The sequence below is a fragment of the Uloborus diversus genome, chromosome 7 (genome assembly GCF_026930045.1).
Source record: "Uloborus diversus isolate 005 chromosome 7, Udiv.v.3.1, whole genome shotgun sequence".
NCBI classification, from domain to species: domain Eukaryota; kingdom Metazoa; phylum Arthropoda; class Arachnida; order Araneae; family Uloboridae; genus Uloborus; species Uloborus diversus.
The window spans coordinates 31,311,384-31,331,095 of NC_072737.1; the positions used below are offsets into that span (position 1 = coordinate 31,311,384).

Below are 19,712 nucleotides of genomic sequence, written 5' to 3' on the forward strand. Positions count from 1 at the left end.
TTTCTGAAGTTCAACCTTTTTTTCTCTTTATGGTGGCAGATGAATATAACTTTTCAACTTTTCAGAAAGCGAAAATCGCACTCTGTTGCATTGCTTATACAGATGAGGAAGTTTGTTCAAAAACAGTAAAACACTGCTATAACTAATAAACAAGCTATTTTCAAACTCTTGTTTCGCGGTTGCAAGGAACTTCCTTTAATGTGTTCATTTTATCACGCTAAAACAAACATTTTATTGTTAGTGGTTTAGGTATATCTGTACATTGGAGCAACCAACAGCCAGTGTCAGATTTTGACCGAATCTTATGTATAATAGAATTCTGTCCACAAGGTATTTGTACGGGATTAACATTTATTTTGATTCAACACCAACCAATATGATGCAACGTCCAAGTATCGAGTTATAGCAGTCACATTTACTCAAATTTTCTACTCTTTGTTTTCCATCAGTATTTTTTGCTTATCACTAAAAACAACCAAAGTCACTTGTAGTTCAAGTATATTTAAAGTAATTTCCAAAATTACCATGTACTGAACACTTCTAATGTACTATGGGGCAGTAATCTTTTGAAATGTTAAACATTTTAGTGGTCTCAGGCGTGAGAGCTAGACATAGCCGGTAAAAAAAAAGAAACTTTACTCTTCTCAAAACAGACATTTTTGACATTGACTGTTGATTTTTTCAAAACACAAATTAACTGCAAAATTTGATGCTTTTCTTTTTCTTCCATGAAAATGGAAGTTGGTCCTTTTGAATATGGTCGTTTTCTACATAACAAGTGTTTGTAGTTAAAAAATTTCCAGTATGTTTTCAGAGACAGCTATTGCAATATAGCCCAGATTACAACTGGTTTTAGCTATGAATAAACATTAGTAAAAGAGTATTATAAAACTTACAGCTCTTACTTCTAGGTTCTCGGGGGCCGTCGACTGTGATTTTAATAGCTTTGTTGTAAGTTGCCACTTGAGGAGGACTGGAACTGACGGTTATCACCAAAGTAAAGCTTTTACCTGTGAAAAAGAGGTAGTTTTCAAAATATTGATAGATATATGTGCTTCTTTTTAATCATAGAGTAAACATTCGATTATCCGCGGAATTGCACGGTAACCGTAAATAAACGAATTCGCAGATAATCTGCAAAATAAGTAAAAACGATAGTAGTCTATGCAATAGCTTAAAAAATCAATAACACTCGCATACATTAAACTGTAGCAAAAATGATAATATGTAAAAAATTTTTGTAGATGCTGAAAAAAAAAATCATCGTTATTAGAGAATGATTACGCATGCATGAGAAATCGTGCAGACAGACTAACTGAAACAAATCAAACTAGGTTACACAAAAAAGTAAGTAGTGTAGATCTAAATATCAGGTTTTAACTAGTAAGATTTCGGCGACCTTGGAAGATTTAATGTCTTTGAAGGGAGAGAGAGAACAAAATAGGAATGCATAGAAAAAGATTTTGTCCTTGAAAATGTAAAATGTATGCATTTATGTACATTCAGCTAAGCATCACCGATTTTTTTTTTGGAAGTGAGAAGGCCATGGATAATCCGCACCGCGGATACACTTCCCACGGATAATTGGGAGTTTACGGTATTTCAATTGTCATGAAGTTGAATAAAAGTAGCTTTTAGAGAAAAACAAAGCGAAGGTAATAAAAACATAACAGCATAACTTATTTCCAACTCTTTTAAAATAAAAAGTAACCGCAAATTACAATCAATCTTTTATTATTAAAATTTTCTATCAGTTTGATATAATAGCAATGAATTAAGCTTATGTATCTTGTATATCAAACTAAAATGCTTGTTTGTTTAGTGTGTATTACTCACGCTATTATTTTGTTGTCTATCGGAACGTCGTTAAAACAAAAAATATTAAAAAAAAAAAAAAAAAAAAAACTGAGGGGGGGGGGGAGGGACTCGACTACGACAAAAAATATTAAAAGGCAAGAAACAAGGTTGGTTGCTGTTTTATATCATCGCCATATTGGGTAAACCAAGTCATTTGATATGTTAGGTATTCCTATTTATTTAGTTCTATTGAAATCCTCTGTCACTTTCACATTAATAACATAATTCAATTCAAATTGTCGTACGTTGTCAACGCTCGGGGTTTCAGTTTTGTAAACTTTTTTTAATGCGACACATGTTATCTGTATTTCAACGAAAACGATAAAAGAAGATGATGCACAGCGACACATATGTAGATAATTTTATATAAATAAATGAATGATAAACGCAATCAATGCTATGAAAAGTGACTGATGATTATTTAAAATATTTCCTTAGACTGTAATACAAAAGTTTTACTCCAATCGTTGGTCTTTACATCACACTTCGTTTTTCTTTTCTTAAACTTTTTACTACGCCATTCAAAATGAGTGAATTTTATTTCTCACACCACTGACTCAAAAATTTCGATTCATGAGAGTTGCAATGAATTACCACTGCCTCAACTATGAGTAACATTTGATCCAAAGTGATTGATGATTAATTAAACTATATCCTTAGACTGTAATACAAAAGTTTTACTCTAATCGTGGGTCTTTACGTCACACCTCGTTTTTTTTCTCAAACTTTTTACTACGACATTCAAAATGAGTGAATTTTCTTTCCTACACCACTGATTCAAAAAGTTTCATTGATGAGTTGTAATGAATTACCACTGCCTCAACTATGAGTAACATTTGATCCAAAGTAAGTGATGATTAATTAAAATATTTTCTTAGACAGTAATACAAAAGTTTCACTCCAATCGTGAGTCTTTACGTCACATCTCGTTTTTTTTTCTCAAATTTTTTACTACGCCATTCATAATGAGTGAATTTTCTTTACTACACCACTGACTCAAAAAATATGATTGACGAGTTGTAATGAATTGCTATTGCCTCAACTATGAGTAACATTTGAGCGATTGAGCTTCCACATTTGTGTTATTAAATGTTGACCCATCCACTTTTGCCTCTTTTGACGTTATTAACCAGGAGAGCAACGAAAGAGATATCCCGGCTTGAAAGTTCCATTAAGCCCTCTTGGGGGTTTTAAGTGGCTTCTGACGCGGCCCACCAATCACCTGCCTTTAATCACGAGAAATTGCCCCCGCTTGACTCTCTAACAAACAACGACCAGTCTTCAAACAAATCGCCATTTTCCAAGATACTATCGCTTTTAAATGCAACCCCGAAAGTTCTCAACTGGAGAAGTAAATGTTGCTTTCGTTGTCACCCCTCCCCCCTCTTCTTCGCTTAGGGACCTATTGGGGATAATTCAGAACTTTTTTGCACCCGAATCTTAGGGAAATCGAGAAATTCTTTTCAGTTCTTTTTTCACTTTCTATTTTAATCTCCTTTCCCTTCGTTTTCGCAGAGGGAGATTTTAACGTTTAATTTGATGACCTGATTAACTAAGATAGAATGATTCGAATGCTTTGGTTTAAGTACGAGGAGGGGCGAGGGCGATCCTCTAAAGTCAGATTTGGGAATTAGAGAGCTTCTGATTTCCGATTCGCTGAGCTGTTGAAAGATTGGAACTGTACGATTGGAACTATAATTACAAAAAGAGATGTTTGACTAAAACAGGGTTTTCAGGGCACATCTTCGGAAGTTTTTTGGTCGTTTCGAACTTATCTCTTTTTAAATGAAGAATTCAGGAAACAAGACTGAGTTTCATTAAGTGACTTTAAATTTTATGGGACAAAAATATTTACTAATTACCATTAACTTGCCGTTATTATCTTCTCGATGAATATATTTGTAAAATGGTTTCAAGTTATAAATTCATTTTTTAAAAGCCATATATCGGTGAAAAAAAAGTTTTGTTTATAATTTAAACTGGACATTTTATAAAGAAAATTTTGTTTGTTCATTAGCTTTTGAAACTTTAATTTTGTCTAATGGGTATATTGCGTGTATTTATTTTTACAGTACTGTAAGAAAAATTATTCGTCGATTTAGCTATTTTAATGTTTTAATAATAAAGAAATGTATAATCAGCATTGTAAGCGGTGTATTTCACGTATTTCTGCCTTAGCCCTGGCTATAGGGCGGTAACTTATTGAATAAGCATTTGTTTATAACTCGTTGAGCAATCTGTATTTTAATTTTTTTTCTGGTTTTCCCCAAAGCTTAAATAAAAAATATTTTGTTAATCTTTACTAATAATAAAGCTCAAAATCTCTCTGTCTGGATGTCTGGATCTGTGTGTTCATGAAAATCAGCAGCGTATAAACCGTTGCTGCCGATTTTCATGAATTGTAGCATGGAAATGTGAACCCCGAAGCGATTTTTCAAAAATTTGATTTTGTTCTTTTTATATTCGAATTTTAAGAACATTTTACCCAGCAAATTATCACAACGTGGACGAGTAAAATACCAAATCATCATAACGTGGAATCGTTACATGGGCGAGCAAATAGCCATAGCAAATTCCGGGAATTAAAATTAAAGCATTTCATTTCGTTAATTTATAGAATTAGTGCTGAAACTTATCAGTAAGAAAGAATCTAAGTTTGAAAACAAGCCTTTTGAGATGTACTAATAGCAAAATGTATTATAGTTTGTTTCTCAGAGCGTTGTTAGTTTCTGTACAAAGTTACTGTTCTTAACAAGCAAGATTTTTGAAAGGATTATTAATTTTCAATCTTGGTTCGTTTGACAATTAGAAAAACTTAGTAGTTATGATTTTCTGATGTTTGAGATTAATGAAGCTCTTGAAAGCTACTTTCGATCTTTTTATTGCCATTTTATTTTTCGAGAAGAATTGCAAAAAAATTGGATTTCATTTCTGGTATTTGAATGATTGCCATTTTTAATACATATATTCGAGAAACTCTGCAACGGAACATGAACTATGATATTATTATAACATATATATTACTACATTTCAACTACAAATGCACTAATGCTCTGTCATGGCGATCTCTGGAAAGAAAAGAGTCTGAGGTATTTGAAGAAATGCGTTTTGGATTTCATACTGACAATAGGAAAATGTTGGAATTTTACGCTTCTTCCGTGCTATATTTTCAGCGTAAATCAAACAAGCAAGCTTATAAAATAAAGCTTTAGTACAATAAATGACAAAAATGAAAAAAGAAAAAAAAAGTCAGTAACTGCGCTTTTCCTTCCCACGGAAGTACTAAAGTTGCGTTACCGTTTGCTTTAAAACAAGTTTCCTTACAGCGCCTGTTAGTGTTTGACCGTAAAAACAACGCAAACTTTATCAAAAATGGTACAGTCGACTCCCGCTACAACACGATTCGACTTACGCGGAATGGCTATAATGCGAGTTTTTGACCAGTAATGAATTTTAGAGCTAACGTGAATTCCTCACCCGCATCACGAAAATTTTCGGAAAGAAGTATCAGCCTCGAAATTGGCTACTAAACTTTGATTTCGTGAATGGATTTGCATACATTTCGCATCCCTCGCAGTGGAAGTTTCCTCGCCATAATGGTCTACACAGCGCTTAAGTGTATCAAATAACCACTTAGTATTTCGCTTTTTTTTCATTCTAATATAGTTAAAGTGTATAAAATGTGATTGTGCTTTGTAACGCTGTTTCATCTAAAGTTTGTGAAGATGGAAAAAAAGAGAGAGACAGACAGAGAGAGACAGTTTCTGACGAATAAAGGAACGCTAAGATTTTCGATGTGATTGAAAAACGAAAAAATGCGTTGAAGGCAGCACCACAATAAGTATAAATGAAGCTTTCATACGTACATTTTAAAATCAAGAAAAAAGATATCCGTAAAAATTCAGAACATAGTTTCAAGATTGAAACTCGCAGAGTAATGTCTAATCAATGTAAATATTATGAAATTGGAAGCTGCGCTTCTATTTTGGCTTAAAGAGAATAGGAAAAGAGGTATTGCCATAAATGAAAACGTTACAAGAAAAAGCGAACCAACTGTATTGAAAAATTAGGTAAGAGTAACGATCTGATCATGGTGCATAGTCCTTATCTTCAGTACAGTATTACTATATTTGCGGCGTTTTATTATTACTACATACTGTATGTTCCTTGTGGTTTTATTTTATGTTTCTCCCTTGTATTAATCATTCATTTTGTGCATCTTCACAGCATTTTATGTTTAAAAAAAAAACCCGGATATTTTTTCTTTTTAAATACAGTAAGAGTTTGGTTCTGTATGTAAGAAAGTGCAGTTTGATAGCTTGATATAAGGGTCTTTTAGAATTTGGTATGTTTTTTTAAAAATCGTGTGGCATACCTTTTTTTACAATGTGAAATTTCGAGTTACGCAAGTAGCCTTGGAACGCATCCCTCGCGTAAGTCGGACTCGACTGTATTTCTTACGAATGGTTTTTAAAATCTTTTCTTTTTAATTTTTTCCCATTCATTCTCCTTAAAATATGAAATTAAAGACTTGTAAAGTTTTTGGGTCGTCCCATTGACTATTGTGGCTTTATTTTAGGAGACATGGTAATTATGCCGTCGCGATCCCCACTGTTGTCATCATCGTACGGCATGCGTTCAAAAGACATTTATGTAATTAAAAGACAACTTCAGGAAAAGGATCCTATTGAATGAATGATGCATTGTTTATGGTTAATTCTTTACCATATTCATTGTTTCAGAACACAAATTAACATAACATTTTTTCCTAAAAAATTGGAAATGGGATTTCCTCTCATATTTTAGCTTTTCAGTTTATAAACAATTTTTGTATGCAACATTTGCAGTGTTTTAAATAAAATTTGAACACGCATTTTGGTTCCCTCTATGTAAATGAATGATATTTTTCTCCTTTTCTACTTAAAAAAAATAAAGCATTTATCAATATAGATTAACAGTTTAGAGATCTAGCCTGGCTCTAAATTTTCAATTTATACGCTTATGTGGGTATCAGTCATCATATTTTTGTCCTTTCTGTGTATTCCTCTAACGATCTTCATATTATTTGCTTCACATTAGTAATTGTTTAACAATACACCTCTCCTGTTTTTTTTCTATTTTATTTGAAGTCAATGCTGTAATAGCAATTAGAATTCTATTGCGAATTAAATCTTTCCTTTTGTTTTTTTAATTAGTTGCCTATTAATCTAGCTTAGTTTTATTTGTCTTTAGACCTTTTTTGAAATGACACTTCTTATAGGACGTTAATAGCCAGAGTAAATTGAAAAAAAAAAAAAAAAAAGACATAAAAAAGCGTTTTACGTGCTTCCTTCAAAGCGCATGCGCAAAGGTTTGCTTATATTAACTCGTTTAACAATAGAGTTGTAGCGAAGCCTCCTGTCCCTCCAAGCCTGCCCCTCCTCTTGGGCGGTTACGTGTGTATAGTTGTGCATGCGTATGTGTAGACTTGTGTGTATGCGTAGACCTGTGTGTTTGCACGCTGACGTGTGTGAGTATGTATGTGTGTGTGTGTATGTGTGTGAGCGTGTATGTGGGCGAGTGTGTATGTGGGCGAGTGTGTATGTGGGCGAGTGGTATGTGTATGAACGTGTATGTGTGTAGAACATGGACGCCATCGACCAGGAGAAACGGATTCCGGGAGACAGTGCTCATGACCAGAGCAGTCACGCCTGCATTGGACGGTAGGGTTGAAAAAGGAACCAAACATCAAGGACGGTCAAGTGAAAACAATTAGCAATCGTGATTGCTAAAAAAAAAAAAAAAAAAAAAAAAAGCACACGAAACAAAAACACGGGACTGGCTTACAGAAGCTATATTTTATTGAATAACATGAACTTATAATGTTGAAGGCATACTGAAATTACAAATCGAATTTAGTTGCAGTTAATACACTTCAGTTTATTGATAAAACATCATCAACTTCAACGCGCTAAGCTTATGTTATCCAATAAACATATAACTTCTTTCGGCCAGTCCCGCGGCGACCTTTATAAAAATTCATATGCATTAAGAAGTATTTTGTCTATTTAAACTGCTTATGTGCTGAATTTTATATTCATGCATTCATGGGTTCATCTATAGCTGTATATAAAGAAAATATTTCATTGGTTGTTTATCGCCCTTTAAAAAATACATAGACGCTGGTCAAGATTAATAAAAAAAAAAAAAAAAACGAGCTGATGACTTCCTTTTATTCTCCAATTTAATGATAAAAGTTCCTCGGAGTAAGCAAAGAAACGCTTTAAATATTTTCACCCCAAGTTTGTTGCGAACCGAAGCAAAAAGAAAAAATAAACCGTTTCATACGGATAAATTTTCCAGATATTGGCAATTTTAATGCGATTCAATGGTTAGACCTCTAAATTTTGCAAAATTGAAACCAGATTCAAAAAAAAAAAAAAAAGAAAAAAAAAAAAAAACGCCAACTTTGTCGCCCAGTTGGCGACAAAGCTTGGTGACCAAAAGCTTGGCGATATATCACCAAGTGTTTGCCAAATTATAACACTCCTTGGGTAAGTATTGAAATTAACAATGATTTCCTATCCAAAAATGTGTAAAAGACCCCCTTAGAAGCATCCGAATGCAACCAAAAAGAAAGGTGCACAAATAGACCCCACTAGGAGTCTCCATACCAAATTTCAACTTTTTAGGATATACCGTTCTTGAGTTATGCGAGATACATACACACATACGCACATACATACGTACATACAGACGTCACGAGAAAATTCGTTGTAATAAACTCGTGGATCGTCAACGTGGATATTTCGGGCATATACACGCGTGGTCGGGTTGAAAAAAGATCTCAATATTTATTCTGGGGCGAGCAAATTGGAAATTAAGGCCGATTTTTGAGTGAAATTTGTTTTGTGAATTCCATACTTCCTTTTTTTTGTAAAAGGAAGTAAAAAGCAGAGTTGCAGAGTTTGAGGGAAAATGACCAGTTCCGACTCCGGGAATTTTAGAGCCTCCGACTCCATTATCCCAAAATCAGTCCGACTCGGACTCCGTAAGCACTTGCAGAGTTACGGGCTCTGAGGGAAAATGACAGACTCCGATTCTTGGAAATTTAAACTTTTGACCTCAAACTTCGATTATTTTACTCCCAAATCAGTCAGATTACGACTCCATGACTCCGCAGTCCTATAAAAAATACTAAGATTTTTAAAAGAATTAGTGCACGGTCCCCGTTTTAAATTCGTCCATCTCTTCTAAGAACTTTTTTTTACTATGATTCTTTTATCACTTTTTATTAATTTTTTTCTTTCGAATGTACTCAAAAATTCCCCCTCATCCCCAATAGCTGCAATTTAACCATTGTTTGTTCAAAAGTGCTAAAGAAGTATTCATACAGGCTTTTAGCATTTGCACTTTCTGTTAATGGCATAAAAAGAGGAATTCTAGTCTAGTTCGGGGGAGAAAAAGAATTAGAATGAGAGAAAAATTCTATTAAAAAAAATTCTGCAAAGCAGATGACAAGTCTTTTAAACAAAACTCATTTACGGGGCAAAGTGAATCATGTGATTCTTAAAAGTTAAAGCACTTAAATATTTGATCTGAAAAAGGAGTGTTGAAAGATTTATTTAATGTTTACTTTCCCCATGCGAACAATTTAAAAATTATTTTGAAAAATATATATTGAGATGGAAAACTATTTCAAGTTTTGTGTTTGAAATTAAAAATTTTATTTTTAAAAAACATTACGGTGCACTTTGGTATGGGTTTATCAGATTAGAAAATTATTTTGTGAAATAATTTACTTGGTTTGGAGCTTTCTTTCTTTCTTTTTTTTTTTTTTTTGAAAAAAAAAAAAAAAAAAAAAAAAACCTTAACGCTGTTAATATTACTTCTTTATGTTGACTATGATTACAAGTCAAGGAGCGTTTAGTCAAAGAGTTGTGGAGAACAGAATGTAACAAAGAAGGAAATATGTTCTTATAACAAACAATAAAGGACACGTTTCTTGGTTTGGAGATTTTATAGAAATCACTTTTATTTTATTTATGTTTTTAAATACCATTTACTGAGTTATCCCATTTGTATGTTTCAGGATTTCTGGAATTCTCAGTTTAGTTCTGTCATTTCACAAGAGTAGCATAGCGTGAAGTCTAACATTCTTAATTCGTATAAGCTCTGTGAATTCCCAGTACACATTGAAACCATGTTTGAATCACTTTAATTCAGAAAAGTGCCCCAATTGCCTGAATGTACGCTAAAATGTATTCCATGAAAAAGGAAGTGTACTGAAATGTGCTCTGAATCAGTTAAGAATGTGTCCCGCTCAGGATATTTGTTAACTTTAAATTTGAGGACACGTTTGAGAACAGATTGAGGGCGCATTTGTTAATATTTTGGGGACGCATTTGGGCACACTTGTGAGATCACAACTTCAGTGGTGCACACAGGAATTTCTCAAGGGGGGAAGGGGGTCCAGGATCAAAGGTCCACCGTTCTCATATCATACTGCAACCCACACCCAAACATTCTTTTCATTGTATCGATTGTCGGGAACAAAAAAAGTAAAAAAACAATTATTGAATAAATACTTAGCATTAGTTAGGGAAATTAATTTATCAAAAACAAATAGTACTTAACGAAAATACCAGAAAGCACACGCATGAACGCATTAATTTTTCTCATTAATAAAAATAAATACAGTGAAGAAAAACCATCATTATCGAACAAGTTATGTTCACCTACAGTTCTATTTTGTAGGGGAAGAAAGAGAAAATAAATTAATTTTTTTATTTATTAGGTCTGACATTATCGCTACTTTTGTTTGGAATTATTTTACTTACTGCATACATAGGATTATAGTCATTCAAAAAAACTCAAGGGCGATGGGTGGGGTCCGGACCCCCTGGACCCTCCCCTTATGTGCGCCAATGTACTACTTTCTTTCGTACAAATATTTTTTTTCTATAGCTTTTCCATGATTATCAGTCAATAGTATCTCTTAAGGTGATACTGCTAGAAATTTTGTCGCAATAAATCGATGTCGGTAAAGTTTCAGCAATATTGCCAAAAAGGATGACTTTCCCTGGTCGAAGACCATCCATTGTTCACCGGTGGCTTACAACTGTCCCCGCGAGATTGCTATAAACAGCAAAATCTACTGATATAATCAACGGAGTGTTCCATAAGTGCTGTAAAAAGTGTCCATAAAAAGTTTGCTTTGCTCTAAAAAAGGGATATGTGTCATTGTTAAAAAATGATCTCACGTGCGTTAAAGGAGAGAGACTGAATCAAACAAGTGTTCTGAAAAGTGTTCGTAGAAGTGTTTTGAGAGCTATTCCAAAAATTGTGCTTCAAGTTGTTCTGAGAGGGGACAAACGTCCGTGTTTAAAAAGTATATGAACATTTGCAGTGAGAAATTGAAAGAAGTATTGGCGATTAATTGGCGTCGTTATTTCAGGAAAAACGTACATGCTGCCAAAGCTCTCAGTCAAATAATCCACGAATCTTTTCTGGGACTCTCCATTTAATCAATCTGTGAACTATCCTAGTTCCATGTCCTGCATCAAAACTCTGATTTTGATGTGATGCGGCTCAGTGTTTTGCACTGTTAAATATTCGGTTGTATGCCGCGCCAAAATTGTTCTAGTTAACTGGTTGCAAAAGATCGTGCTTAATTTGAATATATTTTGGTACAACACAAGTAAATAAGTATTGAAATTTTGAAATTAAGCACCATCCTCTGTCAACATCCTATTTATATCCCTTTCTGGTATAACGTACCATCAACTATTTTTGGTGTATTTTTTATATCAAACCAGCTCACATAGTAAAAGCTGAATATGTACTTACTGCTCCCGTATAACAATAGTGGACTATAGACATGGCTTTGAACGTTTAAAGTTAACATAAAGACCACTACATCCAAAGAGGACAGATTCTTTTTTCCCCGAAAACAGATAATGAGCACTAACATTTGTAAATTAAGCACCATTATTTGCAAAACAGCAAACTGGTACCACTTTTGGTACAACCAATTATTTTACTATGCGCTGTTTAGTGTATTTAGTATTCGATTTGAGCAATTCCAAGACTCTCTTCATGATCATCATCATTATCCGTCACTGCTGCAACTTCTATCACCTACTACTATCATCACTGCTATTATTTCTAATGTTATTACTACAATCATCCTCATCATCGTCACCACAACCAACCGTTATTATTATTATTACTATTTTATTATTAATATTATTATTTTTATTATTACTATTATTATTATTTTTACTATTATTATTAATGATATTACTATTAATTATTTTTAATATTTTAATTGTTAATATTATTACTATTATTATTGCTGTTGCTTCTGTTGTCATTTTATTATTGCAATTGTTATCATTATTATGATTCTTATTATGTATTGTTAGTTATTTATTGCTATTATTATTATTATTATTTTCACATTTCTTACTGCACTAACTTCACAGTACTTTACCTTTTGGTTTTTGCTTCATGTATCATGGCATAACCTTTAGGATATTATGATTCATAGATGTTCCTTTTGTATCATTTGAAGTATTAAAAAAATTGGAAAAGATTGACGAATTATGCCAAGTTGTAACTTTTAGGAATACTGAGTATAATAATTATAATAGTAAAATAATATTAATAATAACAACAACAATAATAATAACAATCATTATAATATTACTAATTATAGTAATAAATAATAATAACAACAATAATAATTTTAATAATTATTATTGTTATCATTATTATTATTATTACTATTATTATATCATTGGATGCAAAGTAGTTTACTGTATAAAGAATTACTCGCATTTAATTTTTATTCTAACTACAAGAAATAAATGTGCTTTAACATCCTCTGTCCGTAGTTTCATGTGAAGGCATGAGATCATCTGAAGGAGCTAGAGAGACCGAGTAGTCAAATCAACTGAAACAGAATCCAGCAAACATGAACACATACCACCTTTCTACATTTCGTCTCTAACACACAAAAAAGTAAATGAATGTAAAAAATAAAAGCATACCTCTTAACTGTCAGTGTACACGTATATGTATATACAACAACATTGCGAACGTGGGCCGACAACCCAAAGTGCGAAAGAAAAAGAAGAAAGAATAAAAAACAAGAGCGGAAAGAAAACTCTTGATTGTTTGGCAAACTTTGCAATTGGCTAGTTTAGAAAAGCGGCTAAGGGAGACATGCACTGCCCGGGCACTCATCATTTATTTTGATTTCACGCCAAAAGGGTTACGAGCATTAAAAATCTTAAGATTTCCAACGAAAAAGGAATTTGGAGGCAGGGATGGGAAGAGAGGGGTCGACTCCTTAGATGAGATTTTGAGTCGCAAAACAAGGAAAAGAAAGGAAGAAAAAAACTAATGGAAGGAGAAAAAAATCGAATAAAGAGAGTGAGAAAGAAAAAGGAAGCGGTTTTCGAATACCATCGCTTTGGCCCGAAAGACAATATGGAAAGCTCTGGACGAAGGAAGAGAGAGAGAAAAAAAAAAGTTGGACAACATAAAAGAAAAGGGAATAAATAAAAAAAATAAAAAAATTAAAAGGGGGATGGATGGGGTGTGTAAGAGAACGATGAGGAGGCGAATTCAGCGCAATGAAGCGTGGCCTTCAGCCACAGATCCTGCTTTTGCATGCATGACCACACTTCAAAAGGTCTGGCCCCTAATGCTTCAGAGTTTCTCCCCTTTTTTCCAGCGCTCAAAAAGTTGGTAAAAATCGGTAACCAAACTAATGTGACAGATCACGATCACGGCTCAGTGGTGCCAACATTCCGTCACAGCCAGAGAAACCGCTTTTCGGTCGCCCCCTCCAGCCCTCCCTCCTCCTCCTGATACTTTTTCTATACTCCTTTTATACCCTTTGTCTCTCTCTGTTTCCACCATTCTGTGTGTGTGAGAGTTCTTTTTCGCTTTCTTGGATTTTTTTTTCTATCATCCCCTTTCCATGGGGAATTTTTATTTCTTTTTTGGGAGCTTCTGCACACACAAGAGAGCTTCATCAAGTTTTTCGTTCCCATTCAAAGTATGCTTCCCGGTTGGATTTTCAATATATTTTTTTTTCTGTTCCATATGCATAAGAAAGATATTTTCTTGAGTTTTGTTCCAAGAGCGCTTCGCATTAGCAGGTAAATTTCTCGTTATTCTTCCCAAATTAAATGACTGTTTAAATAAAGGAAATAAAACTTTGTGCAAGAATCAAGCTCAAAGAAAACCAATGCGGGACAAATGAATGTCTATATAAAAAGGAAAAAATAATGTATAAAAGCAAACAGCCGTCTCAGACCATTGGGAGTCCTTTTTTCAATGCTACTACACTCAAAATCGTCTCAAATTTTTTTCGTTTGAAAAAAATGTCAGAATTCTCAAACTTTCACTACTTTTGGCAAGTAGTTTCTAGTCCTGATGTAAAGGTTTCAGCAGTATGCAGAAGTCAAGCAGTATGTCCTGAGGTAAACTTTCTTGACTTCACACCATAGGGTTCCTCGTACCTACCACCATTTGTGTTTTAACCGATTGGATGGAACCCTGAAGACAGCTCTGATTTTTTGATCAAGATCAGAAGCTGAGCAATCCCTGGTCCAACCCCCCCCCCCCCCCGAGGTATTGATTCTCATGGAGAAATTTATGACCACGACATATTTACCGTGCCCCAGTCACCATTAATGAATACGGAGGTTCTTCAACCGGCTGGTATCGAACGCGGGACCCTCCGGTTACGAGTCCGACACCCTTCCGATCAGGCCAATACGGTCTAATCTATCTTGAATGCATATTTAAATGATGTTATATGACAAAAGGAATATGTCCTGTGAAATAATTCCAGCATAACCAAACCTGAGAAAATTGGAGGAATGAATTTTCATGTAAATATGGAGATAACTACCCCCCTCCGACTTTGTAGAAGACACAATTTAGATATAAGGAAGACGGGAGGGAACTACAGCTTCAAAATTTAGGGTGGTTGTAATATTTATTGATTGTCTTTAATCATTAATTTCATTATAAGATATTTAATTCAATAAGAATTACACATATATCTGTATTGGAATGCTTCATAGTAACAAGAAGATATTTTTACACGGCATAGGAATGATGCTGTACGCCAAAAATAGCAAGGGTAAATAAAAAAAAAGTTTCATATATACTTGGTGAATTAACAAACGCATTTTATATCCTATTTTTCATCGAATACGTGTGTTTTTTAAGGTTACTTCTCAATATTTTACGGTTTTCGTTCAAGTGTCGTGTAGAGCGATAAGTGATTATTATACTAAGCATGTTTTTTTTTTTTAAAAATAGGAAGCATAATTTTACCATAATAGAAGGTGCTTACATTCAAAATTAGTCTTTTACCGTTTTTTAATTAACGTAATGACAGTGTTTGGATCAAGTAAATACCGTGCAAAATAATTTTAAAATTAATTAATAAAGTTTTTTAAGCGCATTCTCTTTTTCGGGGGATTAAAAAAATATCTTAAAGGAAAGAAATTTTTCCCTAGAAATATCTGAAAGAGCGTATCTCGGAGAAGAGAGATATACTTATGATTGCATTGACTGTAAATCAGATGTACATTTATTATTTAACTCAGATTAAGACTTGAAACATTTTTTGAGTCTTCTTTAAAAATAATTCTTAAGAACTTATTATTATTATTATTTTTTTTTTGCTTATTGCGTCAGCATAACAGCTCATTCATTTGTGTATCAACTTGACCCACGATGGGTTAAATTAATGCATTTCGAAATTTTTTTAATTATATATATATATATATATATATATATATATATATATATATATATATATGAAAAAAATGTTAACAAAGTCGTTGAAGCCATTAGTCTGTAGGAAAACAGCAATGGTATAGAATAAAATATTATTTTGATGCAAAACATTTGAAACAAAAATGAGAAGAGCCAAAATGTGAAACGTGAATGGAATAAATCCGGGCTCCCCTCGAATCAGTACAAAAGGATTCAAATACAGCAAATTATTTAAGACGGACAGAGGGGGGTCTGGTGGGGAAAAGTGGTCATAAAATACAAGTCTTTATAATGACACTATATACTACAAGAGCTTCTTTGAAAACTTCATTTTTTTATTGTTATTTTACGTCAAATTAGCAAAGACACATCGCGCTGAGTTCTAAGAAGAAAAAAACAATGATTAAAATAGTCTTATGGCTCTTTCTTTTTCATGTGTATTTATGACTGTAAAACCATCATAAGTAACAACAATATTTAAAAATCCTGAACATAGGTCGTTCTTTCAAAGAAATTGACTTCATTTAAATTAATTTCAAATTTGTGATGATCAACTAAGGTCAGAAGTTGGCTCCCCAAGAGTTTAATCATATTTGACTCCTCGATTACATCAATGTCATCTATGAAGGTTTAATAATTACCAATGTGTGACTAATATTATTTTCGCGAAATTTTTCGATGAATATATAAATTACATGTTTTGGAAATATTGTTCAGAAAAATTACCATTAAATTAAAAAGCAAAAGAAAAAAACACACACACATTTTTTCATCAAGCTTTATCTAATTCTTCAATGTTTACGAAATACTTCTAGATTTAAGCTTCTATTTTCCTTTTCATATTTTACAGGGACTTTTCGAAACATATTTTACAAGAACAAATTAAAAGCTATAAATGCAGAAGAAGTGATAAGGATTGATGAAACACTAGTGGTACCCGCACGGCTTTGCCCCTAATAGAAAAATTAAAAGGTCTTTTGGATCGCCTGCATATTTACAAATAATGTATGGTGAATTTTCTCGCCAATTGGCTTGTACCCATGTTACAGTTCCACGTTATGATAATTTCGTATCTCGCCAATTGGCTTGTGCCCATGTTACGGTTCCACGTTATGATAATTTCGTAATTTACTCGTCCATCTTATGATAATTTTGTTCTTAAAATTGGAATAGAAAAAGAACCACATCGAATTTTCGGAAAATCGCTTCGAGGTGCACATCCCCATGCTACAAACTAACTTTGTGGCAAATTTCATGAAAATCGGCCGAAAAGTCTAGGCGCTATGCGTGTCACAGAGATCCAGACATCCTACAGACATCCAGACATCTTCCGGACATCCAGACAGAGAGACTTCCAGCTTTATTATTAGTAAAAATTATAGGAATATAATCTTGCTCTAGTTTCTGTCAATATATTGCATATATCGTCGCTTTAATGCATGGGTAGGATATCTTACTGTTATACCTGGGGTTAGATGTCTTACTGTGGCTCTGAGGCGACGTTATGCTCAATTGTGTTTAATACCAAAAGGAGGATGTATGGCTTTACCTGTGACCAGTGTACCCCATATTACTTAAGTTGTTCTAAAATATCCTATCAAATGAATCCAGCTTATCAGTTAATTCAGCTGTTTTGAGACGCGTCGAAATTTTCTGACACCCTGATGAAAATTGCAATAAACAAAATTTCAACGGGAAGTTTAAAGAGACAATCAGATTTTAAAATGTTTCATAAGCAAACAAAACAATTTTTTTTTGTAAATAAATACTATATTTTGAACCATAAACTTAGTTCTTAATTGTTAAAACCAAAACTAAAAACTTAATAACCTACCCTCCATTTATTTCAAAGATATAGCTTTTTATTTAGGACCACATGACCCCGTCTGACCCCATAATTTGCTCCAATCTTAAACTAACCGCCCTGTGATCGGTCGCTTGAAAATGGATCTTGGCTTGGTGCGGGAAATATCGTTCGTGGATACTTTTAGATTCTGCTGCATTCACGGACAAAGCTTACATTGTCGAGTAGTACTGTGCTGATGAAATAATTTAATGCATCAATTTTTATTCCATAGTTATCTGTCAAAATTACAGTTGTTTCAGATACTAAAATAAGTCAGAGACAACATTTTTAGTAAAATTTTCTTGCAGTTTGAAACCGTAAATTTTATATATTGTTTTAAATCTCAAACTATTTTAAAATATTAGGTTACATAGTGTATACAGGATCTTCTTATTTGACCTGCAAGACCTCTATTTTCGCAACCGTTAATCGTAGATGCACACTTCTAATTGCAAAAAGTTCAAAATCAGATACAGAGCTAAGATATTGAAAGTTTGAAGAGAAAAAAAAAAGAGTCTAAAAAAATAGAGAATTTAACTTTTTGTACGAGCTTTAGGTCCCCTAACCTATGTTTGGGAAATATGTTCCACTGAAAAATATTACGAACACAAAAAAACTTGACGTTTGTGCGACCAAAACTAAAGGATTTATTCGAGTTCAAAGTTTTAAGGAACTATGCAAAAGATCGCCCTTCCAGAAGAATGATAGGTTATCGAAGCAAAAAAACAAAGTATTCATATTTTTCTATTAATTCATATTTTTCTATTCATTTATGCTATTAAAAAATAAAAGCAACTGTTATGATATGATAAGCAACAATACACTACAAAAACGAGTACAATTTAAAAAACTGACTCTATGCACAGATATCATTTTAAAACCTTGTTAGCCGCTACGATTTCCCCAAAAGGTGTTATTGAGGACGAGTGTAAAGTGGTGCAAATCACAAACCGCTGCATCTGATATCTCGGTGAATATTGGTCGTGCTAAATGTCAAAATTTTTGTATCGGAACTATTTTTCTATGGAGATATTTCCCCTAAACTTAAGTTAGGGGACCTAGGGACCGTATAAAAAGTTAAATTTCGTATTTTGTGGCTCATTCTTTTTTTTTTTTTCGCTTCAAACTTTCAGTATCTTAACTCTGCATCTGATTTTGAACATCTTTTCACTTTGAAGTATATATCTAGGACTATCGGTTGCGGAAATAGAGGTCTTACAGGTTAAATGGGAAGACCTTGTATAAACAAATGAATGAATAAAAAATAAAAGTATATATATATATATATATACTATTAAAATCAATCACAAATCCTTCGTGTAAATTAAACATAAATGTTTATTGGGCAATTATTTATTTAAAACATGGTAAAGGCAAATTTAATAACATTTGTAAATTTAGATACATTCAATAGCCATTGCGGATTTTAGGGACTTAAGAATTTCCGTTTTACGTAGTTCTGAGATACTTAAATTATTAAGAAAAACAATTTAATTAATGTTATTTTTTTAATTAAATTCAATGATACGGAAAGTTTTCTCGATGAAGAAATAAGAAGAAAATGAAATAAGAAATAAATTTTGAGAGAGAAATTTGAAAAACCTTTATGATGGCAAAGTGCGGTTAACCACAAATTGAAGCTTTTCTGCAGATAATGAAAGCATTTTTAAAACCACCGCTTGTACAGATGAGGAAAAGTGCACTATTTGAAATAAAGTTGAATGTTTCACTAAGAGTCTAAGAATTTGGAAAACTCGTTGAAAAATGTAGCTGTAACCACCAACACCCACATTCGTAACCACCAAATTAATGGTGTTTTCATAAGTATCATTATATTAGTGAAATTTTGAACTAATTGAATGTGGAAAGAAGGAGCGTTTTTTTTATACTTTTACTTTTGTACTCACTACAAATTAAGTTAATGGACGAGTTGTTCGAAATCTAATGGCGGTTGCCCACTTTTGGATCACTCTGCACTATTATGACGTTAAATAGTCATCTTGGGAGGAGTTTTAAGGTTTATAATAGCTCCAAACTGTGAAAGTTTCAATTTTAAAATCAATACAGTAGGCGCCGCTTAATGTGATCACGGTTAATGTTATCATTCGCTTAATGTTATCAGAATCACGAAGTCCCGGAACACTTGTAAGTTAACACACGTTAAAAAAAGTCGGATATTGTAATCAGCATCTTCGTTTATTGTTATCACTTTTTCATAAAC

The 19,712-nt window shown here is 33.1% G+C and overlaps 1 protein-coding gene across 1 annotated transcript in view; it reads right to left on the bottom strand.

The window, feature by feature from the left end:
* The window catches only part of LOC129225889 (runt-related transcription factor 1-like), a 75,015-nt gene that overhangs the window by 38,689 nt on the left and 16,614 nt on the right, over positions 1-19,712 (bottom strand). The window contains exon 2 of the mRNA XM_054860419.1: positions 897-1,010. Within this exon, the coding sequence (XP_054716394.1) occupies positions 897-1,010 (114 nt within the window). The remainder of the gene's footprint in view (positions 1-896; positions 1,011-19,712) is intronic.